Here is a 27,465-nt window from a genome sequence, read left to right as displayed (position 1 = left end):
TGACAATAGATAACCACCTTTCACTGTAACTTTCCACTGCTTACTCTAGTCCTACAAAACTGCCCACCCCATCTCCCTTGGCTGACTCTCTTTTCGGACTCAACCCGCTTGCACCCAAGTGAAATAAACAGCCTTGTTGCTCATACAAAGCCTGTTGGTGGACGGATGCGCTTGACAACCACCAGAAGGAATGACCAAATACCCAGGAACTTTCTTTTTTTTAATCATCTTTAATGTATTTTTAATAATTTTTTTTGCCTCATTTACCAGATAAATCATCTAAATAAATAGATGCTATACAGTCTCTTACCAATGTCAGTACAAAAATAAAACCGCGCTCTACATCCACTCTGATCTCCCCGCACACACACACTCAGCAAAGGCATGTGTTTGGAGCCAGCTCGTGCCCCCGACCCCTCCCAGATACATTCATTTAGTCTGAACAAAGCTCAAAGCTCATTCTGTGCAAAGGAAGCGCTCTTGTGCTGAGACCTGGTGGCCGCGGCTGGCCACTTATGAAGCAAAAGCTAAACCACCTCACAGAAGCACAGCGCCTGCCCCCAGAACAAGGGGAGAGGAGGAGCTTGGCAACGAGGTCATCACCCTAACAGCAGTGATAGTCCTGCATTCCAGGCGGCCGTGCCAGGGGTAGGGGTACATCCTCCACACCCCCCACCACAAAAGGAAAAGTGCCCGCAGGTCTCTACATTCAAAGTGGGTGCGGGCTGGGGGAAAGAAAGGCAGGTGGGTAAATGCTTTCTAAACCCTCCCCCCACCTCCAAGAGTACTGGCCTTTTAAGGGAGCTGCGGGGGTGGAGGTCACAGTCTGCCTTACTCTACTGGGCCACTCTGGGCTGGAAGGAGGCCTGCACGGCCACAGCCATAGGTGACCTCATAGAGGTCACCTGTCCTGGAGGATGGTCCTAATGGTCCACAGCCTTTTCCCCAGGAAGCTGGCTCACTGCAGCCCATGAGCCACGTGGCTGCCCTGAGCTGGGCACCTCAGGCACCACCTGTCCCAGGTCACGCTCCTGGAGTTCAGCTCTCCCTGAGCCACAGAGTTCCTCATGGGCCATAAAGGGCTGAGTAAGAGGAAAGACGTGTCCTGCTGCTGCAGACAAAAGCAACTGCAGCGCCCACACAGAAAGCCCCGTGAATCCACAGACCCAAAGATTGCGCAAATAGTTCTTTGAAAGTGACCAGGAAGCAGGAAAAAGGTCCCATGTCCCCTGGGGGATGGGGAGCGTGACTTCTGCTGGAAGCTGCCAGCCATGTTCCAAACCCATGGGCCAAAACATTCAACCAGAGACCCCCCACACCCCCCATCACCTTCACCTCCGCTGGGCACCCCTCTCCTGGAAGAGTTCCCTCTGAACCCCAAGCTTCCCCTTCCCCTCCACAGGGTCCACAGCTGGAGACGGGTGGTGATTCCTGCCACCCCTTGTCCAGACCCACCCCACGTATTCCTCTAGATTCCATTCCCTGGGCTGGAGGTGAATCAGGTCACCCCAGAGGGGACGGTCCCCCCGTGGAAGCACTGAATTGACCGTGGACAACTAAAGATCGAGAAGGAAGGAGAGAGAGACTCAGGGATCTGGGAAGCCTGTCAACAGAGCACCCCATGCAGAAAGGGCTGCAGGCTGTCTTTGGTTTGGGAACTAGGGAAGAAGGGGTCTGGGGAAAGAATCGCCCTCTTGCCTCTGTAGACTCTGTGGCTTCCTGAGGACACAGAGCAGAGCTGCGGGGAGGGCGGGCGGGTTTCCAACTCGCGGACCACACTCCGCTCTTGGTGTGTGTCACCCTGACTTTGACAGCCAAGGAAAGCCAGGGAAGCCGGCCTTTTCCATGCTCCCCTCGGGCCCCGCAGTCTGGCTTTTTCTCCCCTACAGAACTGGAAGAGAGGGAGAAGTCACTCGTCACTGGCAGGGAAGCCACTGGCCCCCAGGACACTTTGTACAAGCCAGAAAACAAGGGCACCTCGCCAGGGGGCGGGCTGGGGCAAAGCCTGCCCATCACACAGCGCAGCCTGACCTCAGAGAGGCGTGGCAGAGGTCCCTCCACAGAAACACAGCTCAGCCCCAGCTGTGGTATTTAGGTTGGATGGGGAGGGGGATGCAGAATGGAAGGAGGAAGGGGCTTAGGAGTCAAGGGCTGCCCTGAGAACGTGGTGGGACACTCCCTCCCTCCCTGACTGCCCACAGCTGGACTGGCTGAGTTGGAGGGGAGGGCAGAGAAAGAGGGGAATTGGAAGGGCTGAAAAGTCACCTGAGTCAGAAAGAACAAGAACCCTTCGGGGGAGAAAGGACAGGGTCCAGATGTCTCAAAGCCTGCGCTGACACATCACACAACTCAGCAGACGCCTGCACACCCGCAGCCTGAGAAACCACATCTGCATGCCTGGAGCATGGGGTGCCATCGCACCTGTGCCAGACCCCTGCCCTCCGCTGAAAGCTGCAAGCACGTAGCAAGGTGCTTGCCAGGTGGGGTGAGTGCAGGCGTGGCGGTGAGTTATTTTGTGCTGTGAACCACCCCCTGTTCACCTGGCCAGGGTTTCTAAACCAGGTTTCAAGGCCCACGTGGACCCGTCTGTAGACACACATGCGTTCACGGGGCACATGGGAACGTACACGCGAAGGGTAATGCGTGCACACCTGTGCAGCCGGGCGTACGTGAGGGTTTCTGCACAGGCCAGGTGACGGGGGGAGGGCAGAGTTCTCAGCAGAAGGGTCTCAGCAGCGCCTCCTCCCTGGCAAGGGTAGAAGCCTCTCTGAAGGGGAAGGGACTCGCCCCAGCAACCTCAACCCTTCCTCCTGCCCCTTGCTCCCACCCCACTCACTTTTGGTCAAAACCAGCCTCCACAGCCCACTGCAAAGCCAGAGAGGAAAGTTCAAGGTAAAGACCCAATCGAAACAAAAAGAAAAGAGGAAAACCAGCCAACCAGGCTGGGGTGGGCCACTCAAGGGAGAGGGTTTGGGCTTTCCAATGCTCCTTTAACCCCCAGAACCAGCTGCTGTGTCACTAGAGGAGAATGATAATGGTGGTGTCCTGGGCAGGCGACCCTGTCCCCCTCCTGCCCTGGGGGTGGTGCCCCAACTCCCAGAGCAATTCTCTCCATCCCCAGCCTGAGGCCTCGTGGTAAACGTCCCTCAGAGAAAGGGCAGGTGGTGGGAGAGTAGTGGGATCTTCTCCCCTTTTGCTGCTCGGTATTTTTTTAAATAAAATAATTACCCCGCCCCCAACCCATCCCTATCTCTGGAAGTCCCACCCCAAGCCCAAAAAAAAACAGTTTAAGAAGAGTAAAAACGGTGACTCAGAACTTCCCACTGCGGTCTCGGAAGAAGCCCTCAGCCGCCTGGGCCTCACGGAAGGTGACGGTGATGGAGTTGGCGGTGATGTCGGTCACGGTCACCTCACTTGAGGGGAGCGCAGGTGTCCAGGGAGGGGGCCCCTCAGCCAGGTCAGCATCTGCTGCAGCGTGAGACACACAGACAGACGGGGGCAGCGTTGACAAGGTTGGAAGCCACGCAGACCACCCAACTCCATCCCAACTGCAGCTCTTCCTTTCTGCGTCTTCAGTCAGCTCAGGGCCTCACACAGGGCTGGACACTTGGGAGGAGGCAATGGGGTGCATCTTCCCCACCTGGACAAGAGCTCAGCCAGAGCGGGACGACAGGAGGAGCCCTAGGCTAGTGCTGGACCCTGAGCCCAGACCCGACTATCCCCACAAAGCACTACGGGCCCTCTTTTGACATTGAATCAGTCGGACCTGATGACCCACAGGGCCCTTTCCAGCTCTGAGGGCCTCTGGGCCGGGGCTGCCTTACCCTCCTCTTCAGGGGGCTGCGCAGCAGGCTCCCACTCGCTGGCCGCCTGCAGGACGTCTGGGGCCGGTGGCTCCTGCAGGAAGAGCTCCCGTCGATGGCTGTGGCTCTCCAGGTTGGGCCCGCGGGGCGGGAACTTCTTGCGTGAGAGCCGCAGGTACTTGTGGGCCTTTCGGGGCTTGCGGAGCGGGAAGGGCAGGGTGGGCACCAAGGGGCCCTTGTCCACCAGCTCAGGTGCCCCCGCCTTGACCACCCCCTCGGGGCTCCCGCTGCCGAGTGGGCACGTCAGGGAGAAGCAGAGCTTCTCCTTGCCCTTGGCCTTGTGGGAGCTCCGCAGGTCCATGCTGTACAGCCGCTGCGGGGGCAAGCCAGGGCAGCGCGGGTCAGCCCCACCCTCCCGCCCGCCACACCTTTGCTCATGCTGTTCCTCCCACCCGGAGTGCCCTTCCCACATGTGCCCACCCAACTCCTCCCCATGCCATGGCCGGCCATCACCCCACCGCACCCCACCCCAGCCCAGAGAGTGGGCCCCGAGCAGCCTCAGGCTCTGCCAGCTCGGCCCCGCCTCTGGGCCCTACAGAGCACTCTCACCTCCCCAGGGTTTACTTCTTTGATACCCAGCAGAGAAGTATACAAGAAGGACAAATTGAAAACTGACCAAGAGAAACAAATCTGGATGCATTAAAGAGTTAGCCTTCGTTTTAGGAAAGGCATCTTTGCGTGCCAGAGCACCACCAAAACTGACACTGCCAGCTCACCCAGGAGACGGTGGAGGCAGAGGGCAAAGGTGTGCTCTTGGAGTTGCTTGGGGCAAAGCCAGGCAAGCAGCACACCCAGCACCGGATGCCCATGCCACCTAGCCGAAGGGACAGGGCTCCACCTGGCCTGCAGATGCACCCGACCCCTCCAGGGAGCTCCTGGGCTCTGCGAGCTGCCTCCTGCAGCTCCCCCTGCTGACTGCCTGCGACATCTCTGGAGCTGGAGGGCAAGTCCGTCCACCCCTGGAGTTTGTAATTTCAGGATTTTCTTATTTATTTGGGGAGAATTTACATGAATCTACAAAAGATCCATGGTGCCAAGATGTTGGGAGACTCGGGATCACTGGGACAGTACCTTCTCCTGCCACCTGTCACCAGAGGCCAAGAGCTCCCAGGAAGAGAATGCAGCCATCGGATGGGACCTGTGAGGTCAAACACCTCCAAGCTGAGGGAAGAGATGACACATGCAGGCCCTGCTCACAGTCATGCCTGCCAATGGCATCACCTGTCCTGAGGTGCGGGCTGCTGCAGTGATGGGAGGAGGGCTGAACTGGGAGGGGACTGGGAAAATACTGCCGTGGCTGGGAGGCACGTCCTATAGGCAGCTGACTCAAAACCCCCTCCTCCCAGTAGGCTCACAGGCCATCAGAAGCCCAGTACGGGCCGGGCGCGTGGCTCACACCTGTAATCCCAACACTTTGGGAGGCCGAGGCGGCTGGATCACCTGAGATCGGAAATTCAAGACCAGCAACATGGTGAAACTCCATCTCTACTAAAAATATAAAAATTAGCGGGGCGTGGTGGTGGGCACCTGTAATTGCAGCTACTTGGGAGGCTAAGGCAGGAGAATCATTTGAACCCAGGAGGCGGAGGTTGCAGTGAGCCGAGATCGCATCACTGCACTCCAGCCTGGGAGACAGAGCGAGACTCTGAAAAAAAAAAAAAAAGAAAAAAGAATCCCAGTACATTCCACCATTCTGCAAGGCAGGTTTTTCTTCGTCCTTGGCAACCTCATCACGAAAGAACTGCAGCTTCTAGGGTCCCAACAGTCAGGTCCTGGGTAAGCTACCAGCCTCCCTGGGCCTCAGTTTCTTTCTCAGCGAAACAGTGAAGAGACTGTAGGAGCCAACCTCCGAGGAAGGCCCCAACCACGCCCGCCTCCTGGAATTCACACCTACGCGCAGTCCATTCCCACACCCAGTGCTGTGGTGTGTGACTTCTCAGGCTAGAACATAAAAGACATTGGGGCTTCTTCCCTGCTCTCTCTCTCGGGTCACCCACTCTGGGAAGCTGGTGGCTGCACTGTAAGGACACTCAAGCAGCCCTCTGGAGATGTCCACACGGTGAGAAACAGTCCCTGTCAATGTCCAGTCCTGACTCACCGACATGTGAGCTGCCCCCTCGGAGGCAGATCCCGCAGCCCTGGTCAAGCCTGCAGATGACTGCGGCCCAGCTAACACCTTGACTGCAGCCCAGACTAGAACCACTGAAGAACCAGCTAGCACATTCCCAAATTCCTGACCCCCAGAAGCCATGGGAAATCATCAATGTTCATTGCTTTGAGTTGCCACGTTAGAGGGGAAGAGATAACGAACACACCTGCCCTGTAGGCTTAGTACGTGGATGGAGTGTGTTCATCTGTGAGGCACACCAGGCACAGAGCCTGGCACACGGACATCCAGGAGATGTTACTTTCCTTCCTAGGCTCAATTCATGCCACACCCAATGGAACATGCCCACTGCATGAAGGGAGGCCCATCCCCTCTGGTGAAAGCCTCCGTGGGCTATAATCAGGAGTGGCCAGGACGCTTGATGTAGACCACATGCAAATGAACCAAGAATCCTGACTTTCTGGCTTCCAATATCCTGCCTGGTGGGTCTTATTACATTAAGGAGGGTGGGTATTCTCTTCATCCCCATTTTTACAGGTGAAAAGGCTTGCCTACAACCACACACAGGCAGAGTACTCCTTATCCAGAATGCTTGGAACCAGAAGTGTTTCAGACTTCGAATTTTTTTAGGATTTTGGAATATTTGCATTACATTTACTGGCTGGGCATCCCTAATCCAAAAATCTGAAATTTAGAACGCTCCAATGAGCACTTCCTTTGAACATCATGTTGGTGCTCAAAACGTTTTGGATTCTGGAAGATTTCAGATTTCGTGGGTTTTTTTTGGTGGGGAGGGACGGAGTTTCACTCTTGTTACCCAGGCTGGAGTGCAACGGCATGATCTTGGCTCCCTGCAACCTCTACCTCCTGGGTTCAAGTGACTTTCCTGTCTCAGCCCCCTGAGTAGCTGGGATTACAGGCACCCGCCACCATCCCCAGCTAATTTTTGTATTTTTAGTAGAGACGGAGTTTCACCATGTTGGCCAGGCTGGTTTTGAACTCCTGACCTCAGATGATCTACCTGCCTCGGCCTCCCAAAGTGCTGGGATAACAGGCATGAGACACCGCACGTGGCCGCATTTTGGATTTTGGATCAGGGAGACTCAACCTGTGACTGCACTGCTCCAAGATCCGCTTGCCTATCACTGCAAAGCACTGAGGTCAGCAAAGGGCCCCAAGACCTACGAAGCAGGTACTCTGGCATGCTGCAGACACTTGGGTCCCCACCTGACTGAAGGCTGGAAGAGGAGACCCTGTAAGTTTCTCCCCACTCAAAAATGACACACTTTTAAGAGTCTGACATTCCAAGGCTGTAGTTCTACAATTCTAAGATTCTGTTTCTGGGCGGGCACGGTGGCTCCCGCCAGTAATCCCAGTACTTTGGGAGGCCGAGGTGGGTGGATCATGAGGTCAGGAGATCAAGACCATCCTGGCTAACATGGTGAAACCCTGTCTCTACTAAAAAAACAAAAAATTAGCCAAGCGTGGTGGCGGGCACCTGTAGTCCCAGCTACTCAGGAGGCTGAGGCAGGAGAATGGCGTGAACCTGGGAGGTGGAGTTTGCAGTGAGCCAAGACTGCACCACTGCACTCCAGCCTAGGCGACACAGCGAGATTCTGTCTCACAAAAAAAAAAAAAAAAATTCTGTTTCTTGGATTCTGAAATTCCAGCCTCTCACGTTTCCTCAATTCTAACGTTTATGTTTCTGAGGTTCTCAATGATAATTTTGTTTAGGGATTCTAAGCATCGAAAGGCTCAAAGCTTTCAAGCCTTCCTTACAGCAAGATTCTAAGCTTTGAGAATTCTAGGATTCCACTGGCCATGTGCTTACCCTCCCTCCCAGGTGGCACCTCTCACCCAGGCTGTCTTCCCTGGGCACCAGCCCCACAGGCAGGCTTTTCCCAACTCCTCCCATCAAAACTTACCCAAGTGCCCCACCCCACAGTGCCCTGGGTGGTACAGGGGAGGGGACGCAGATCAGTTCAACTAGCCAGTGCAAATGCACCAAGGGGCAGAGGGGGACTTGCAGTTGGGCAGGGGGAGAAAGGAGGCACAAAGGCAGGCTGGTTACCTGCAGCAGAAGCCGCTTGGGTTTCGGACCTCTCTTCCTATACCCCGAGGCTCGGTCTCTCTCCTCCCTGGGGTGTGAAGCACGGGCAAAAGAAAAGGAAATACTGGTGACATCTAAGGGAAGGGAAGGCGTCGCTTCGCCCACCCTCTGCTGCCTGTCAGGGAGGGGACACTCCCCACAGGCCTGCCCACCCATCCTCCCCATTGCCTGGCTGGGGCCGTAACAATGGGGTCAGATGTTCAACTCCTCGGGCCAAGGTCTTCCCATCTGACAAATGGGGAGGGCAGCTGCTGAGGGAGGACTCGCAGCATCTCCAGAAACAGTGGGTCCTTATGGGGCTCCAGGGCCATGTGAGGGCTCTGCTCTACATGCTCCTAAGAACCCCTTAAACACGTGGCTCAGTTTTTCCTGCTAGGGGAATGATACAGAAGCCTGTCAATCCAATCTGCCTTGAATGTCCCAGGAGAGCTGAAGAGAATGTCGAGTCCCTCTGTAAGTAAAGCTCTGCACAGACTGCCCCGCATTTGGGATCTCTGTGAACCCGGGAGAGCGGACCAGCTCCTACCCTGTCTGTCCCACCTTGTCGGGGGACAGGATGAAAACCAGTCTGTTCTGAGTGCCCAGCAGATGCCTTCCCATGTATCAAACACACACGCAAAGCACAACTGAGGCCGGGTGCGGTGGCTCACGCCTGTAATCCCAGCGCTTTGGGAGGCTGAGGTGGGCGGATCACTTGAGCTCAAGAGTTTGAGACCAGCCTGGGCAACATGGCAAAACCCCATCTACCAAAAATACAAAAATTAGCCGGGCGCAGTGGCACACACCTGTGGCCCCAACTCTTCAGGAGGCTGAGGAGAATTGCTTGACCTGGGAGGCAGAGGTTGCAGTGAGCCAAGATCGCACCGCGGCCTGGGAGACAGAGGGAGACCCCGTCTCGAAAAAAAAAGCACGACTTCACAATGCCACGAAGCTACACATGACACACAAGACAACACAATCAGAGACTCCAAACAACTGCCGAAAGTAGTGGGGAGATTCAAAGTCACTTCATCCTGCCTCCCACTTCAGTTCTCCCCATCCACAGTCTCTGAAGCCCCCAGTACAGAGGCCACGTGGACAGCAGAAAGAATGTGGAGGCCAGGAGCTCATCCCTTCTCCCCTTCCTGGTTGTGTGACCTTGGGCCAGGCTCTTACTCTGAGCTCAGCACACACCAGGAACCCCACGGCATCTATTGCAAATGTCTGACCATCCACTGAGCATCCATCCCCAGCAGGACACCCATGGGCCAAAGGGAAAGGGCCCTTGGCGGACGACTGGAATCCAGGCCTTTGATACCTGCCCACTGCTCTCCTTACCACACTCCACAGGATTCCCAAGTGTTGCACCCTGTTGGACCAAGGCCCCACCACACACCTGGGAGACAGAAAGAAACCCTGCAACAGGGACACCCTGATTTTAAAAGGAAAGAACAATCAAATGTGTCCTTTGAATCCCTGGCAGGAAACCTCCTGGAGGAGGAACCACAAGAATCCAGCAACGGGGGGCAATGGAACAGCCCCCACCTGGAGGCGGCAGCCCTGGCCAGGTCCTTGCTCTGAGGCTCTCGGTAGGAGCCTTGGTTTCCTTCTCTGTCAAACAAAACCCTCATTCCTGCCTTAGCAGGTTGCCATAGGGACCAAATACAAATAATTTTGTGAAATGGTCCCACATCGCACAAGGCAGGCGGGCTGGGAGTGGCAGGGGACCTGGGCTGCCTGCTGGTGGGGAGGGTGGCCAGAGAGGGCACACAGAACAGTCGGGGCGTGCTCAGAATCCCTGAGAGGCACTGGCAGAGGTGGGACACTGACTTTGCCTGGGCCACTTGGACAGGAGGTGGCAGTGGGGACAGGCCAGAACTCAGAAATCCCAGTCTCAAAGCCCATGCTCCTGCCCTGACTTCCATGAGCTTCATCAGATGCTCCTTGTAGCCCTAAGAGGTCCTCTAGAGACACTGTCCCTGATCTGTCACCCCCACACAAGTGGCAGTGCCGCCCCCTTGCACACAGGGCATCTTTGTGAAGCATTTTAACATTCTTCACTGGAACAGAAACCTCTTACGGCCGCTCTGAGGTTTCACCCTGGGAAATCGGGGTGTTCTTCAGGGTGGCCCATTTTACAGCAGAGAGACTGAGGCCCGGGTGGGTCAGGGAAGTGACTAAAATCACCCAACAACAGGAAAGGGACCCAGGGTCCTCAGCTGCCCTGGGACTCAGTGCCCACCACTTTCACCCAGCTGCAGGCTGGGCTGCCCTGCTCCATCAGACACTCGCACCCTGCCCCCAAACCCCCTGCCAAGCCCGCAGCAGGCTTCTGAGAAGCCTCTGAGCTGGCCCTAAGCCCCACCCGGCGGCGCCAAGGACACCGTACTTTTCCTCGTAGGCCATGACGAGGCGGGGGTCCAAAATGTGCTCTTCTGGCTCCCACGTGCTGTACCTGGGGAGAGGAACAAAAGGTCAGAGTCAGCGCTGGGTGCAGTGGCTTATGCCTGTAATCTCAGCACTCTGGGAGGCCGAGGTGGGCGGATCACCTGAGGTCAGGAGTTCAAGACCAGGCTGGCCAACATGGTGAAACCCCGTCTCCACTAAAAATACAAAAATTAGCCATACATGATGGTGCATACCTGTAGTCCCAGCTACTCAGGAGGCTGAGACAGGAGAGTTGCTTGAACCCAAGAGGCGGAGGTTGCAGTGAGCCAAGATGGTGCCACTGCACTCCAGCCTGGGTGACAGAGTGAGACTCTGTCTCAAAAAAAAAAAAAAAAAGAAAGGTCAGAGCCATCGCTTCTACTGGGCAGGTACACCAGCAGAGGCCACCACTGCTGACCCAGGGCCCACTGCAAGTGTGCCTTCACCCTGTCCTGGTGTCACTGTCACCTACTTCAAAGACAGACCCAGTCTGGGCCTCCTGAGGGTTCCAGCGACACCAGAGCTGCCCTCGTTCATATCACACTACAATGTGACTGGGTCCAACTCCTTGTTAGACTCCACAATCACCCGAGACCCTCGGGTGCCAGGAGGAGAGACGGCCTCTGTAAGCCCCAGGACACCCTTCCCACACAAGGCAAGAGAGGGTGAAAAGGAGCCAGAGCTCCGGGGACATGCTCGCAGCCTGGGTTCAAGTCCAGCTCTGCCCCTAGCTAGCTGTGTGACCTTGAGCAACTTCCTGAACAGCTCTGTGCCTCAATGTCCCCACCTGTAAAGGACTCTTGTGCTGATGAGCTGTGTCATCCAAGTGTTTAGAGGGTGTTACAAGACTAACAGCGTACCTGATGAGTTGTCCGTGCACTGTGTTTGCGGCTGTTGCTGTTTCTCCCCGCCCTCCAAGCCCCAGAATGGTCTCCCTCCTCAGTGCACCCCACCCAGAACACAGCCAGGTCTGAAGTTCCCTTGTTTCTGGGCCTGGCACACAGCAGGTGTTTGGTAAACGTCTAGGGGCTGAATGGTTCAGCAGGCCTAGCACAGGCCCCCTTGGTAATGCTACAGGGGATCTTCTACCCTCGCCACCCAGCCAGGGAGCACCCTCCTGCTGGGGCAGACCCTGTGATGTCAGCACAGCGGCTCCAGAGCTCACCTATCTGTGGAACCAACGTGGTGACACCCGTCACGCCCTTGTTCCACTAGCACTCCTGTTTACTTCGTATCTGCCTTTAGAGCAGCTTTTTTGGTTTAAATTATTTTAAAAGCAAACTACGCCTTTCACAAATGGAAAAACCAGTATCACTCACCATCGATGCAAACATAAAAACTTTTCCATTAAAAACAATATACATACAGTCATGTGCCAAATAACAATGTTTCTGTCCATGACGGCCTGCACACGTGATGGTGGACCCGTAAAATTACAAAGGAGTTGAAAAATTCCTATCATCTAGTGATGTCTTGATGATCCTGACCCTGGGCAGGCCTAGGCCAACGTGTGTGTTTATGTCTTAGGTTTTAAAAACAGAGCTTTAAGGCCAGTGTCTTAGGTTTTAAAAATAAAGTTTTAAGGCTGGGCACAGTGGTTCACGCCTATAATTCCAGCACTTTGGGTGGCCAGATCACTTGAGGTCAGGAGTTTAAGAACAGCCTGGCCAACACGCAGAAACCCCATCTCTACTAAAAATACAAAAATTAGCCAGACATGGGGGCACCTGTAATCCCAGCTACTCTGGAGGCTGAGGCAGGAGAATCGCTTGAACCCAGGAGGCAGAGGTTGCAGTGAGCTGAGATTGTGCCATTGCACTCCAGCCTGGGTGGCAGAGCAAGACTCCATCTCAAAAACAATGAAAATAAAAATAAAAATGTTTTTTTTTAATTTTTAAAAAACTTTAAAAGTAAAAGAAATCGAACTTTTGTTTAAATAGAAGAAAGCTTACAAAATATAAAGCAAGGCCGGGCGCAGAGGCTCACGCCTGTAATCCCAGCACTTTGGGAGGCCGAGGCGGGCGGATCATGAGGTCAGGAGATCGAGACCATCCTGGCTAACACGGTGAAACCCCTCTCTACTAAAAATACAAAAAATTAGCTGGGCGTGGTGGCGGGTGCCTGTAGTCCCAGCTACTAGGGAGGCTGAGGCAGGAGAATGGCGTGAACCTGGGAGGTGGAGCTTGTAGTGAGCCGAGACTGCACCACTGCACTCCAGCCTGGGCAACTGAGCGAGACTCTGTCTCAAAAAAAAAAAAAAAGAGAGAGAATATAAAGCAAGTATTTTGTACAGCCATACATGTTTATGTTTTAAGCTAAGTGTTACTACGAAACAAGACAAAAAGTTTTTAAAAATTAAGTTTATAAAGAAAGTTACTATAAGCTCAAGTTAACTTACTGAAAAAAACATTTCTGTATAAATTAGTGTAGCATAAGTATACAATGTGAAAAATATTTCCTCATAAGTTAGTATGGCATAAGTGTACAACGTGAAAATATTTCTGCATAAGTTAGTGTAGCGTAAGTGTCCAATATTTACAATAGACCAGGTCTTCACATTCCACTAGCTGACACTGAGTGACACGTGTCTGGGTGGCAGAGCAACTTCCAGCCCCGCAAGCTCTGTGCCTGGGAAGTGCTCTAGAAGGTGTCCCAAGTTTTATCTTTTACACTGTATTCTTACTGTGCCTTTTCTGCGTTTGGATGTATTCAGTACAGTCACATGCTGTGCATGCTTGAAGCCTAGGAGCACAGTCCAAGTGTGCAGTAGGTTGTACCATCTAGGCGTGCCTAAGCTCACTCTGATGTTCGTACAATGAAATCACCTAACAATGCATTTCTCAAAACGTATCCCTGTCATTAACCGATGTGTGACTGTGTATAAAATATATACAGACAAAAGCAAAGCAATGCCCTATGGTCCTGGCCAGAGGCTCTGCTAGGTAAGACGGAAAGCAATGGGCGTTAGCCAGGGGCTAAAAGGCAGAAAGTGCCTGGGAGAGCCCCTGCCCTGCCGCCTCCACCTTACGCTATCCTGGGAACTACCTAACGCTAGTTCACAGTCCCAAAATGCTGCCCAAGGACAGAATGCTTGCCTCCTTGCTTCCTCTAACACTCTGCCACACCCACTTAGTGTCAGGCCTCTGTGGGCTCGCAGTGAAGCCCTGAGCCTGGGCTGCCCCTTCCCATGTGCCCCCTGCCAGCCGGCCCTCCCTCCCCTTTGGGTGCCCCATCCCTACAGTCAACTCCTAGCTGACCCTTAAGAGTCAGGTATTTGTAGCCTTCCCTGACATCCCTCCCAGGCTGCCCCACTGCCAGCAGGAAGAGCCTGCCCCTCCTCCACCCTCCTTACAGCTATACCTGGCCCTGGCCATAATCACTAATGGACCAGGAAACACCCTGGCCGGCAGAGCCGCGCAGAGTGGCCCGCCTCAGGGCTCTGGGAAGGGCTGGGGAGCCCCTGCAGAACGCCGAAAGCGAAACTACAGCAGAAGCCACCACAGGCTGGCAGACACGCTAACCCTTCCTCCCCCCGGAAAAGGCTGAATCTCCTCAGCTCTAACTGGTAGGAAGGGGAATTTTGTGCTCCTCTCTCTACAGCGTGCTCCTCCGCACCGCCCTGCCCATTGCTTGCTGGTGTCCCTGCTGTGTGGATCCTGGCAAGTCCCTACCCTTCTCTAAACTTCAGTTTCCTCATCTCAAGAATAATGACCACTACGGTAACAGCAGGTGTGCCGCCAGGACCACCAGGACCGCATCCATCCTCAAAAGAAGCTGGTGAGGTAGGTGCTTAGTTCTTACCCCCATTTTACAGATGGAGAAACTGAGACACGGAGATTGGGCAGCCAGCCCAGCGTCACTGAGCCAGTCAGTGGCCGGCCCGTGTTGGCTCTCAGCCACACTCCGCCTTCAGGCTCCTCACAGGCCACCGCGTCTGGGACCCCCGACTGTGCTGCCCGCGGGAGGGGGCGTCGTCCGCCCCCGGTCCTCAGTGTCGGACCGCAGGGCGCGGCGCACAGCGGGCGCCCCGAAACGCTCCGTTGGATGAAGAAGGGGTGGTTGCTGGCCCAGGCAGCTGGGTCTGAGATAACAAGGTCACACTTGGCGGCCAAAAGCAGCCCCAAGCTGGGGACGGGACGGCACCAGCATCTTAACCGCTTGGACCCAGCCGTTAAGGGGGACGCAGCGCCGCGCCGCACCGCGCCCTCTGCAGTGCAGGAGCCCAGAAGCGCCGAGGGGAACGCGCTTCCGAAGAGCTGGGCGCTGGCAACCCAGGAGCGCGCCACCAGCGTGGGCGCCGCGGATCGAAGGGCTTAGACCCCATGATCACCGGAGACCTTCGGGTGCCTGGAGGAAAGCGGGCTCCCGTAAGCCCCAGGACACCCTTCCCACACCAAGGGAGGAACGGTGGAAAGGAGCCAGGGCTCTGGGGACACGCTCGTTGACTGCGCTGCGCGGACCGCGGCGTGTACACTGGGGGACTGCGGGGGTCTGCATTAGGCTCGCGGCGCCGGCTGGGCGGGAACCCATCACCCCGTGGGAGGGGACGGAGCGCTTAGGCCCCGCCCCCGCAGCCGGCGGTCACGCGCACGCACGGGGAGGGGCGCGCGCCGGGATTACCGGCAAACCGAGAGGGCGGGGGCGGGGACAGGGACGGCGCGCGCCGGCTCCGAGATAAACACGGCCACGTGACCGCCCCGCCCCGCCCCGGCCCGGTAAACAAGCCCGGGCGGCCCAGCCTGAGCCCCGCCGCGCAGGGCTCTCCCTGCTGCGGTGAGGGCACCGAGTGGGAAGGGGCGCAGCGGATGCAGGACCCCCGCCCTCCGCCGACCTTTCCCGGGGGGCAGGGGGAAGCGGGGTTTGGGGGCGCTGCTGAGCTGTGACGCAGGCAGCCTTGGGGCAGGTGGAACCACCCGGAACCCCGCAGAGCCAGGCCAACCCCCAAGTCCCAGTCCCCACTCCGATTTAAAGCTGCTCCACAGGAGAAATAGCATGGGCTCTGGTCCAGACTGCGGGGTGCGGCCTCGTTCAGGAGACGCCACCGCTCTGGGGCCTCACCTTAAAGTGGGCCCACCAGTAACCCCAGTCGTATAGGGCTGTTGTGAAGATTAGATGTGTTAAGCCACGGAAAGCATTTCGATCAGTGTGGTACACAGTGAAGGCAAATAAGCCTGGTTAAATCAATGAAAAGCCCAGGGAGCGTAAAAGTCTTCGGCTCCTAACTCCAGTCTCCCCAGCCTGGATGGAGACATTAGCTCCCACTCTGCCCCTGGCAGGGTGTTAATGAACCTTATCTTGTCTCAGGCAATCTTCAGCAGGGCCCTGTGAGGTTAGGCACAGAGAGGTTGAGGGCTTTGCCCTGGGTCACGCAGCTGTAAATCTCCACAACTAGAGTTCAGAGGTGCAAAGCCTCAGCACTTCCCACTGAACTGGCCAAAAGGCCAGCAGGCAAGAGTCCTAGTCACCTCTAGTGAAGCTGCCTGTGTTATCAGGCAGCCTGTAGTTCACATCTTCCCAGCTCTATGACCCTCGGCAAGGCCTCTTTGCTGTAGGCTTCTGTCTCTCCATCTGTAAAATGGGTTGCTATGAGTAGTTCAACGAGTCAATGCCTGATCCATAATAGGGGCTGATTAATTGACAGCCTGGCCATGGCTGTGACCACTGATACCATTCCTAAAACTCCATAGAGCCACTCCTTCCAAAACGATGCGGAACCATTCACAAGTGGGGAAGAAAGGAAGGCATTCTGGAAGGGGGAACAGCAGGGCCCCGGACAGGCTGAAATGTTATCTGGAGGCCTCAGGCACAGCTGGTATCTGTACCTAACAATGTCACATTCCCTGCCCTGGGCCCCAAGCCCCTCCCTGTGCCATTTGCTGTGCTTTCCAGAAGCAAGAGAGCCCCTCTACCACACTTGTTTGCTGGGGAGATAAATCAGGCAAGGCATGTAGTGGCTTAGCATGGGCCTGGCACAGAGCATCCACTTTTTTTGGTGGGGGGGTGGAGGGACGGAGTCTCACTGTGTTGCCCAGGCTGGAGTGCAGTGGCACGATCTCGGCCCACTGCAAACTCCACCTCCCAGGTTCAAGTGATTCTCCTGTCTGAGCCTCCCAAGTAGTTGGGATTACAGGCGCAAACCACCATGCCTGGCTAATTTATTATGCTTTGGTAGAGACGGGGTTTTTGCCATGTTGGCCAGGCTGGTCTCAAACTCCTGACCTCAAGTGGTCTGCCCACCTCAATCTCCCAAAGTGCTGGGATTATAGGCATGAGCCACCATGCCCGTCCCAGAGTGTCCACTTAAATCATGGTTCCTGTTACTGTTACTGAGAATGTAAGTCTCCCCACCTAGAGGGCAGAAGCTGAGCAGGAGAATGACTACCCCCACCCAGGCTGGCACTGCCCTGCCAAGGCTCCCAGGCCTGGGGGACACAGCCTGCCTAACTCCCCACCCCCCACCCTCTTTCTCAGCTTTTTCTCCAAGCAAGGCCCCCTGAAGAGGGGAAGACAGAGCTGGTTCCCCTGCTTCTCCCCAGAGTGAACCTGTTTCCCCCAAGTGAGGTGGGGATGGTTAACAGCCATACCTGCCTCACACCCAGACCGTGGTGGCACTGTGGATGGCATGAAGTGGGCGCCACAGTGCATGGGGTTGGCAGTTATATTTTTGTAAGGACCAACCCTCTCTGGGCCTCAGTTTCCCCATCTGAAAAATGCCGGGACTGGCCTAAAAGATTTCTAAGGATACTTTGAGCTCCTGAGAAGAATGGAATCCCCTAGGTCCCCTTCCTGACTGGGGAAAACAAAAAGAACAGCTAGGCTATCTAATTTAGTCTTAAAACCAAATGTTTACTAGAGCACTTGGACTGGGCTGAACACACATTCGCTAACTTACATCCACCCTCTCACCCTCACAGCAGCCTGCAAAGGAGGCTTCACTATCTCAACTCAAAGATAAGGAAGCAGAGACCCAGTCATAGTGGGCCCCTGCCCCAGGGCTCATGGCTGTCAGGTGGGCAGCCAGGCCTAGAACCCAGGACCAAAGTGGAGGGGGGTGAGAAGAGGCAGCCATGAGGGCCCATGTGGTGGCCTCAGCATGTTAAGAAACAAATGGGTGCCCGGGCCAGGGGCACAGCACAACAGAAGCCTCGAGGGCCTCTGCTCTGGGAGCCTCGTTCCTTCCCTCCTGATGAGCTGCAGTGGGCAGATGGATTCACATCCAGGATCAAAGTGGGGGAAGGAACTTTTCATTCATAAGGGCCTCTGTTTACAGAAGAGAATCTTCCAAAGAGTGGAGTCTCCAGAGGAGGAAAAATAGCCAATAGTGTCCTGAAGGCTAACAGCTGGTGGCCACAGCTTCCCAGTGCCAAGCGAGAGAGGCAGGGGTGTGCGCGCCCAGGGAGGCGGTGCTCCTGCTGCCCACTCTGGGCATTGTCACTCCCTTTACTGCCCCCTTCACTCAGGCCGGAAGCCCACCTTCTAGCAGCCTGGTGTGGGGTGGGGGGGTAGGGATTCTCTTTCAGCCCTCAGAATATCTGGGAAGGGAGAACAGGAGTGGGGTTGGAGCGAGGGGTGGAGTGTATTCTCTGCCTGCCAGTTCCCAACCACCTGCATCAGGATAGCCGCAGGTCACCCAGAACATGCGCCCAGGCCTTTCATCCCACAGGGCCACCAAGCCTGTGAGACGAGTGCATGGCCTAGGTTTCTGAACCCATTTTGCAGAGAGGGAAGCTGAGGCACTGTGGGCTGTGGGCTGTCTTCCTCTCTGCTGTCTCTCCCCACCATCACCCCAGAATGCCCACAGGACCCAATACCAGGTCAGCTCCCACCAGTACAGCAGAAAGTCCCTGCCCGACAGCAGCAGCTCTGGGCAGAGGGGGTTTCCAGGAGTCAGTCTCTGCCAGGCGGAGCAGGGGGTGGGGCACCCATAGACCAATGGGGAGGCTCCACGACTAGCTCATTCCCTCCCCCTCCCAACAACTCCCTGCTGGAGGGCATTGGTGGGTTCCTGACTGGGCCTCAGCAGGAGAGGTGGAGCAGCTGGGAGGTCTTAGATGCAGCTCCCTGCCTCCCAACTCTGAGATGAGAGGCTGGGAAGGCACAGAGGAGGCTCCTGAAAAGGAGAAGGTCTAGTTCAAGTCCCAACTCTGTCTCCATTTGCTGTGTGACCTAAGGCAAGCTGCTTACCCTCTCTGAACCTGTTTCATCACCTTGAGAGAGCCTGATCACACCTACCTTCCAAATCTGTATGGGAACCTGCTCTGTAGACTGGAAAGTGCTGTCCAGAGGCGAAGGGGATTCAGGCTCTGCCTCTGGCCACACAACACTGAGGACTCATGCAGCACTGTGCTTCAAGTGGCTGGGGGCCCCTCCTCCTGTCCAGCAGCCATCTCCAGTAGCTCAGACACTGGGCCTTCACCTCCCAGTTGCCAAGAAAAGCCAGAGGGAGAGGAGGAGGGAGAGGAGAAGCTCCAACCAGCAGAGGAGCTCAACACTTAGGAGGGTAGGGTGAGAAGAGAAGCTGGAGACACACCTTGACCCTCCTGTGGTCCAAGGGGAAACTGAGGCCCAGAGAAGATGATGATTAAATCAAGGTCAGCTGTCCAGTTACAAGAGTAGCTGGAGCTAAAAGCTAGGCAGGGGAGGGGGCAAAAGGCAGGTGGAGGAATGCACCGGTCGGTAGGCAGACAGACAGACAGACACACACACACGAAGGAGCTTACTTTGGGGGCCATCCTTTCCACTTCACCAGATACTCGACTTTACCCTGAGAAGAGAGAGAAGCAGACACAGTGAGTCTCATGGTTGCCCCTACAGTCACTTGGAAGGACAGTTAAGGCCCAAAGGATCCCAGCTCCAAATCCCCTCTGCAGACACGTGTCTCCCCAACACACAAACACAATCCAGGGACTGTCCACCAGATCCTCGCCAACCCATATAACCGCGGCTGCTACATGATCACCCCATACTGCCCTCCCTAGGACAGCACAGGAGTGCCTCTGGCTCCAAACACCTCTGAGGCTCCTGAGGCCCAAGCCCAGGTTTCATGTCACACATGGGGAGCTGAGACTGCATGGAGGTGTGCATGCGTGGCCAAAGACCCACAGTGTCTAGAGCCCCAGTGCACAGGTCGGAATGCTTTCTTTTTTAGATTGGAAGTCTCTAAATTCAAGAACATTCCTCTCTGGGGTAGTCCTCATACTCCTCCCCCATCTGCCGAGTCTCCTCTCAGTCTCTGAGAGGCTGCCGCTGGCTCAGAGGTAATGGGCCAGTGACTTGAGGACTCTCAACTCAAAAGACTCTGGCAGGACCCCATGGAAGACTGGCAAAGTCTCCACCTTCAGAAGGGGTAGTCAGCCCTGTGGTTGTTAGAGCTAGGCCCCTCCCTTCCTCACAGGCTTTAAAAGTTTACAGTTACGGTGGCTCATGCCTGTCATCCCAACACTTTGGAAGGCTGAGGCTGGAAGATCGCTTGAGCCCAGAAGGAGTTTGAGACCAGCCTGGGCAACACGGTGAGACCCCCGTCTCGGAAGAAAGGAAATTAGTCGGGCATGGTGGCAGTTGTCTGTGGTCCCAGCTACACAGGAGGCTGAGGCAGGAGGATAGTTTGAGCCGGGGAGGTTGAGGCTGCAGTGAGCCATGTTCATGCCACTGCACTGCAGCCTGGGTGACAGAGTGAGGTCTTGGTGCCAAAAACAAAAAAGTTTACAGTCCAACCCCATTCAGTGAGTGAAGCCCCTCCACTCCAGAACTTTACAACCAAAATATGATACCTCCTCATAGAGGCTTTCCCTGATGACCCTCTCCCATGCTGTCTCCACTGGCACCTTGCAGTTCTATTTCTGGAGAGCAAACAGCTCCATCTGAGGGCATCTGTCTGTATCTCCTCACTCACTGTGTGCCACCTCTGCAGAATGCCAGCTCCCTGAGGGAAGGGATGGATACTGGTGCCTGGTACCTGATCATCAATAAATATTTTGAGTGACTGGCTGAAGGAATGATGGTCTCGCGCTCTTGCGCTACTCTGTGAGCTCCATTGTAGAGGGGGTTAGTGCTATACCTGCTTCAGGCTACACAGCACGAAAAGCACTGAGCTTTGTGGAATAAATTAATTATCTTTTAAGTGGAGGAAACCCTAGGAAAAAGGAGAAGGAGGAGGAACAGCTGCCTCAATCAGAAGAGTAAAACCCCAAGCAGAGCTGGAGGAAGAAAAGATGCTCCTGACCACCTTGACCTTCACCCTTGGCCCAAGACGACAGGACTGAGTTTTCTCTGTGGAGAAAGAAGATGGGCTGGCAATCAGCCCAGGTGAGCTCCTGCTCTACCTCTCTCTCTAACTCACTGGGTGACCTTGAGCAGGTCACTTCCTCTGCCTGGGCCTCAGTTTTTGTCTCTGTTAAATGGGAGGAGGTGACCCCCCTAAGGCCCCTCCCAGTCGGCCTGGAGCCTCCCAAAGGGCTGCAGGGAGGAGGAGACAAAGGAAGGACAGTAGTGAATACCAGGAGAGGAACTTCTCCCCAAGGATTTCCCCAGCCTCAGGCGGGGAAACAAGTGCACGGGAGGTGTAGACACCAGGCCGGGACAAAGTCCAGCCCCAAAGTGTGGGGTTCTGAAACCAGCAGAACAGACACCTCCTTAAATTGCAGGGTGTATGTTTTGAAGGAGAAGGCAGATGGGGTAGGAGACTAGGGGATGCCCTAGCGCAGGGGGCGGGCTTCAGAGCCCTGGACTAGGCTAGGAGTTGAGGTGGGGGTGGAGGCGGGAAAGAGGGATGTGCTCGGGTAGGGGTAGAGGGGGCGGGATGGGAAAAGGCCAAAGTCCAGCAGGAAAACTTCACAGGCTGGAGACTTTTCCAAAGCTCCACTTACAACTTGAAAGGACTTGGTGCCAAGCGTCCAGAGTCCCGAGTTCAAGACCCAGCTCTGCCGCTAACGCGCTAGGCAAGTCCTTTCAACTTGGACCTCAGTCTCCCCGTATTTATTTTTAAAAAAGGGGGAGCGAGGCGGGATGGAGCTCAGGATCCCTACGTCCGATCCTAATCTCCAGCTCAGGCAGGCTTGGTCGCCACTAGCATCCCGGAGCGACAACTTTTATTCTACTCGCCCTACACGATGGCAGGGAAACTGAGGCACGGGCTGGGGAGACGGGCCCAGCAGCGCAGGGCTGCCGGGGCCCCCGCGCCCCGCTTTCCCCTTCAGCCCCAGCGTGGAGGGAGCGGTGCTGGGAACGGGAGGGACCCCACCGGGGTCCTAGGAGCCGCCCCCGGGCAGCCTCACCTTCCGCACGCGCTTCTTCCGGATGCTCTCCACGGCGAACACCTGCTCGCCGATGGCTGACAGCTCCATGCGGGGCGGCGGGCGAGCGGGCCCGGGGCCGGGCCGGGCCGGGGGCGGAGCTGCGGGGCCGCGGCTGCGGCGCGCGATGCTAGGGCTGGCGGGGTCCCCGTCACCCTCGTCCGGGCGCGCACGCGCACGCGCACGCGCGCACACCCCCTCGCGCTCCCTCACGCCGCCGACGTTCCATTTTTGAACCTGCGCAACGTTTTCCTCGGCGCCAGCGAGCGAGCGCGCGCAAGGAGGGGGCGGGGCGGGAGCGCGCGGGCCGGTCGCGGGGCTCAGCTCGCGCCCTGCGGGTCAGCCCCGCCCCCAAACCCCGCCCCCGCCCGAGCCCCGCCCCTAGATCCGCCCCCTTCGGGTTGCGATTGGGCCGCGAGCCGCGAGCGCGGCCGCGGGACTTATTTGGCTCGGGTCCCGGCTGGGGCGGGGCGGAGGCTCGCGAGCACCCTCTTGCTGTGGCGCCGCGGCGGGACGTGATCCTTAATACCCAGGCGGGCGCCTCACAGCCTCCCGGCGACTGCTAGGGGCCAAAGTAGCAGGGCCCAGTGGAGCCGACGACAAAGTCGAGGCTCAGAGCGGGGAGTCCATTTACCCACCTCCCGCAGCGGAGGAGACCGGGCCGAGACGCAGCCCCTCGAGTTGCAGGAGAGGCGGGATCCAAAAGGCTTCCCACAGTGTCCGAACGTCGCAGGGCCGAAGTCTCCTAATCCGGCCTTGGCTGCGGCGCAGTTTGGCCGGTGTCTCCACGTCCGTCCCCCTACCCCTCCAGCCGCCTTCCATTTGTCCATCCCCCCAACCCTCGATGGTCGGTACCGAGACGCGCGGGTCAGACGCGGGCGCTGCCTCGTGGGCTCCCGGGCCGGGCCTTCGTTCGCAGCAGGAGCGGCCGCCGTGGGGCTGAGGTACCCCGGGGACGGATTTTGCGGCCGCGCTGCCCCAGCCTTCCCCAACCACGCGTGCACTGGGCGCTCGGTGCGTAGTGGGGGCTCAGCCATTTGTGGCATGAAGTCCGAGACGAACTCTTGATTCTTCATCCCTTTTCCTTTTTCGCTAACGCGTCTCCATTCCTCGCTGGGAGCCCGGAGTCGTCCCTGCTCCTTCCTGCACTGACCCCACCTCCTGTCGCTCCAGCCTCCCCTCGGGGACTCGGGTCTGCCTGCCCTCACCGCACCCACCGCCCGAGTTCGCCCCGTCTTTTCTCTGGACCACAGCAGAGACCTCGCGGAGTTGCCGTCTCTCCGATCTTAGTGCCAGAGTGTGCTTCTAAAATGCAAATCTGACGGGGTCACCCTGTGCTTAAGCATTTTCCTCCCTATTCCCCTCAGAATAAAATCCAACACCTCTTTCTGGCACACAGAAAAAGAGAATAATAGATTCACACCTGACTTTTCATCAAGAGCAACGGAAGCCGGAGAGATGCCATCATCTTAGAATTACATTTTCAGTGAAATTATCTTTCAAGAATTATGTAGCCAGTATGAGGTACATGTATCCAGAACGTAGGTGAAATCATAACACTTACAAATACAAAAACTTAAGAGTTTGCCACTGGCACACCCTCCGGAGGGAGATTCCAAAGCGGGAACTTCAGGCAGGAGAACGATGATCCCAGACGGAGGTCTGATGCAACAGGGAATAAAGAAAAATGAAGAACATTGATACTGTGAAACAATAACAATGTCTTCTGGATAAAAACAGATTTAAAATACGTAACAGTGATGGCATATACTTGGGTGAGTGGAGTTAAAGTGTTCTAAGATCCTTGTATTCCTCAGGAGGAAGGTGAAGATAGATACCAAATACACTTTGACGAATTTAAGAATCCAGGTTGTCATTTCTGGGATAAACACTGTAGGACTGGAAATGCAGTGTATAGTTATCCAAATTATTGGAGGAGGAAAAAGAATGATCAAATCAACCCGAACAACCGTAAAGCAGGCAAGAATGGAGAGAAAAATAAATACAAGACGGGGCAGGGAGGGGACAAATAGACGATAGCTATAAATTCTAATATTCTGTGATTCAATAAATGTAAACTAAATATTGCAGTTAAGATACAAAGATTATCAGAATGCATAAATTGCTAGATGCAGTTTACAAGAGAAACCCACAAGAGGCACTTCCAAAACATAAGGCTAGTGAAGGTCAAAAGTGAACACATGGGGTAAAAATACCATGCAAATGCCAACAAAAAGAAGGCTGGTGCAGTTATTTTAATATCTACGGAAAAACATCACTAGAGATAAATAAGTTCATTTCATAATGAAAAGTGTCCAATTCACCAGAAAAATAGAACAATTTCGCATTTGTATGCAAATACCAGTCTTAAAATATAAGAAACATGAAGAAGAAAACTAGATGGAGAGACAGACAAATCCACAATTATAGTGGGAGATTTTAACACTCATCCCTCCATGATTGGTAGAAGAAAAATATTCAATAGTATATAGGAGATAGGCGACTCGAACATGATTAATAAACTTAACTAATAGACTTATAGCACACTGTTATCTACAATGGTGAAATACTCCCCTTTTCAAGACATACGGAATACTTACAAAAACAGTTAATTGCAATAAATTTCAAAAGTCAGAAATAACAGAATACATTCTCTGACCACAGCACATATAAGCTAGAGATGAATAACAAAAAGTTCACTTCAAAAGCCCCATGTTTGGAAAGTAAGAAGTATGGGTTTGTTGTTGTTGTTGTTTTCGTTATATTCATTTATTTATTTTGAGACGGAGTTTTGCTCTTTCACCCAGGCTGGAGTGAAGTGGCGCGATCTCAGCTCACTACAACCTCTGCCTCTGGGGTTCAAAGCGATTCTCCTGCCTCAGCCTCCGAAGTAGCTGGGATTATAGGTACCCGCCACCACCCCCAGCTAATTTTTGTCTTTTTAGTAGAGATAGGGAAGGGGAAGGGGAAGGGGGAAAATAATGAAATGGGATCAGCAAAGCCAAACATTATTTCTGTGAAAAGACTAATGGTATGGACAACCCCTGTTGAAATTGATCAAGAAGAGAGCAGACACAATTAACTAATATCAGTAATTAAAAGTTAAAGAACCTGTAGACATTTTAAAAAGGAAAGTAAAAGAGGATATTATGAATAATCTCATTACAATCGCTTGAAAATTTAAATGAAAGGGGCAAGTTCCTAGGAAAATATACCTTACCAAAATGGATGCAAGATAAAGAGAAAACCCGAATGAGTAGCATCCTAGTCATAGTACCAATTATGAAATACTTTCGTAGCCAGTTACTGACCCTTTAAAACACTTTCCAGCCTGCACACGGAGCAGGGTCCAGAAGGCTATCCAGGCACTAATTCCATGATTTATGTGTCATCAGAAGGTCTGGGAGATCTGGGGCATCCCTGGAAGAGTCATTGTACTTAGGAGGTTGATCATAGCGGCTACATACCAATAGGTATGAAATTATTTTGGAACTTGAGCAATCACAAGTCCTAGGGCACGAGCTGGACATCAGACCTCCCCATAATGATTAAAGGAACTGAATCGGTAATGCTTCCGCAAAGAAAGCTCAGACTCAGAAGACGTCACCTATAAGCTATTGAAATAAACTCATTCCAGTGTTACCCCCCCAACTTTTCCACATAATAGAAAAAGAGAGACTACTTCCCAATTCTTCATATGACAAGTACAGCACAAGAAAAAATCACAGGACAATTTCGCTTATGAATATAGATAACAACATCCTAAATACAACATCAGCAAATCAAATGGGGCAGTATGTAAAAATGATACTACATCATGGTAAAATTGAGTCTAATCCAGAAATGCAAGGTTGGTTTAACATTTGAAAACCAATCAATATAATTTGCCTCATTAAAAAAATTAAAGGAGAATGAGCTAGGCATGGTGGCGGGTACCTATAATCCCAGCTACTCCAGAGGCTGAGGCAGGAGAATCACTTGAACCTGGGAGGCAGATGTTGCAGTGAACTGAGGTCATGTCATTGTACTCCAGCCTGGGCAACAAGAGCAAACGCCATCTCAAAAAATAAATAAATAAATAAATAAATAACATTAAAAAATAAAGGAGGGAGACATGTGATCATCTCAGTTTATGCAGGAACAGTTCAACATCTGTTTGTTTCAAAACTTGTAGCAAACTATCAACACAAGGGAATGTCTTTATCCTGGTAAAGGTCTCTAGAAAAAACCTACAGCAAATATCTTAATTAGTGATGAAATGTGGAAAACATTCCCTTGAGATCGGTTACAAGGCAAGATTGGATGAATCCCCATTTCCATTAAACATCACACTGGATATCGTGACTCTTTATTGGCCACATGTGACTGTCAGTCATTTGAAGTGTGACTAGTTCAAACTCAGACATAAGAATAAAATTAGATACATGCCAGATTTCAAAGATTTAGTACCCAAAACCTGTAAAATGTCTCATTAATAAGTTGATATTATTTCATATAGAAATGATCATATTTTGATACATTGGGTTAAATAAAATGTTACAAATTTTTTTTTTTTTTTTTTTTGAGATGGAGTTTCACTCTTGTTGCCCAGGCTGGAGTGCAATGGCACCATCTCAGCTCACTGCAACATCCGCCTCCCAGGTTCAAGCGATTCTCCTGCCTCAGCCTCCCGAGGAGCTGGGATTACAGGCATGCGCCACCATGCCTGGCTAATTTTGTATTTTTAGAAGAGATGGGGTTTCTCCATGTTGGCCAGGCTGGTCTCGAACTCCTGACCTCAGGTGATCCACCCACCTCGGCCTCCCAAAGTGCTGGAATTACAGGCGTGAGCCACCACTCCAAGCCTATAAACTAATTTTTAATGAGGATTTTAGAAAATTTTAAATTACAGTTGATCCTTGAGCAACACAGGTATGAACTGTGTGGGTCCACTTATTCATGAGTCTTCTTCCACCCCTGCCACCCGGGAGACGGCAAGACCCACCCCTCCTCTTCCTCCTTCTCAGCCTACAAAGCATGAAGACGGAGAGATGAAGACCTTTATGATGATCCGCTTCCACTTAATGAAGAATAAATGTATTTTCTCTTCCTTATGGTTTTCTTAATAACATTTTCTTTTCTCTGGCTTACTTTATCATAAGAATACAGTATATAATACATATAGCATACAAAATATGTGTTCATTGACTGTTTATGTTATCAGTAAGGCTTCCAATCAACAGCAGGTTATTAGTAGTTAAGTTTTGGGAGAGTCAAAAGTTATATGAGGCCAAGAGGAGTGGCTCACTCCTGTAATCCCAGCACTTTGAGAGGCCAAGGTGGGTGGATCACCTTAGGTAAGGAACTCAAGGCCACCCTGGTCAACATGGTGAAACCCTGTCTCTACTGAAAAAACAAAAATTAGCCAGGTGTAGTGGCAGTTGCCTGTAGTCCCAGCTACTTGGGAAGCTGAGGCAGGGGAATTGCTTGAACCTGGGAGGCAGAGGTTGCAGTGAGCTGAGATGGCACCACTACACTCCAGCATGAGCTACAGAGCAAGACTCCATCAAAAAAGAAAGAAAGCGAGAGAGAGGGAGGGAATCATTATTTTCAGATTCATGTAGAATATTTTTAAAATCTTCAGAATCTTTATTATAATTAAGAAGAAAATTAAGCAAAATTGTTGGATAAAATATTAACAGACAAAAA

At 53.7% G+C, this 27,465-nt stretch overlaps 1 protein-coding gene and 1 long non-coding RNA gene across 7 annotated transcripts; one reads left to right on the top strand and one right to left on the bottom strand.

Annotated features, from left to right (window-relative positions):
• Positions 1-210: 210 nt before the first annotated feature.
• On the bottom strand, positions 211-22,080 carry CBX7 (chromobox 7). 6 transcript variants are annotated; one of them, XM_033233916.1, is made up of 6 exons: positions 21,760-22,080; positions 19,207-19,250; positions 10,425-10,514; positions 8,042-8,108; positions 3,825-4,176; positions 211-3,465 (listed from the first exon to the last, which is right to left on the bottom strand). In XM_033233916.1, exons 1-6 carry the CDS (start codon positions 21,826-21,828, stop codon positions 3,311-3,313), a joined length of 777 nt encoding a protein of 258 aa, XP_033089807.1. In that variant the 5' UTR covers positions 21,829-22,080; the 3' UTR covers positions 211-3,310. The 6 variants fall into 6 exon arrangements, with proteins under 6 accessions (XP_033089807.1, XP_033089806.1, XP_033089811.1 ...); XM_033233915.1 differs by having other exon boundaries at positions 211-3,468; positions 21,760-22,078; XM_033233920.1 differs by having other exon boundaries at positions 211-3,468; positions 3,825-3,897; positions 10,449-10,514; positions 21,760-22,078.
• On the top strand, positions 16,653-24,606 carry LOC117096476. Its single transcript, XR_004442496.1, has 3 exons — positions 16,653-19,995; positions 20,608-20,791; positions 22,951-24,606. It is a non-coding gene; the product is annotated as an uncharacterized LOC117096476 (long non-coding RNA).
• The last annotated feature ends 2,859 nt before the right edge of the window (positions 24,607-27,465 follow it).

This window comes from Trachypithecus francoisi, unplaced genomic scaffold (genome assembly GCF_009764315.1).
Source record: "Trachypithecus francoisi isolate TF-2019V2 unplaced genomic scaffold, Tfra_2.0 Lachesis_group14, whole genome shotgun sequence".
In the NCBI taxonomy this organism is placed as follows: domain Eukaryota; kingdom Metazoa; phylum Chordata; class Mammalia; order Primates; family Cercopithecidae; genus Trachypithecus; species Trachypithecus francoisi.
Note: the sequence above shows the minus strand (reverse complement) of the source record. Positions and strands in the feature narration are given on the sequence as shown.

Bases quoted from the DNA above. Each gene is read 5' to 3' on its own strand.
- CBX7 (XM_033233915.1), bottom strand. From the start codon at position 21,828: ATGGAGCTGTCAGCCATCGGCGAGCAGGTGTTCGCCGTGGAGAGCATC. The intron at 19,251-21,759 runs GTGAGGCTGCCC...CTCTCTTCTCAG, and splicing joins GGAAGAAGCGCGTGCGGAAG to GGTAAAGTCGAGTATCTGGT. The intron at 4,177-8,041 runs GTAACCAGCCTG...TTGCCCCCGCAG, and splicing joins CCAAGCGGCTTCTGCTGCAG to CGGCTGTACAGCATGGACCT.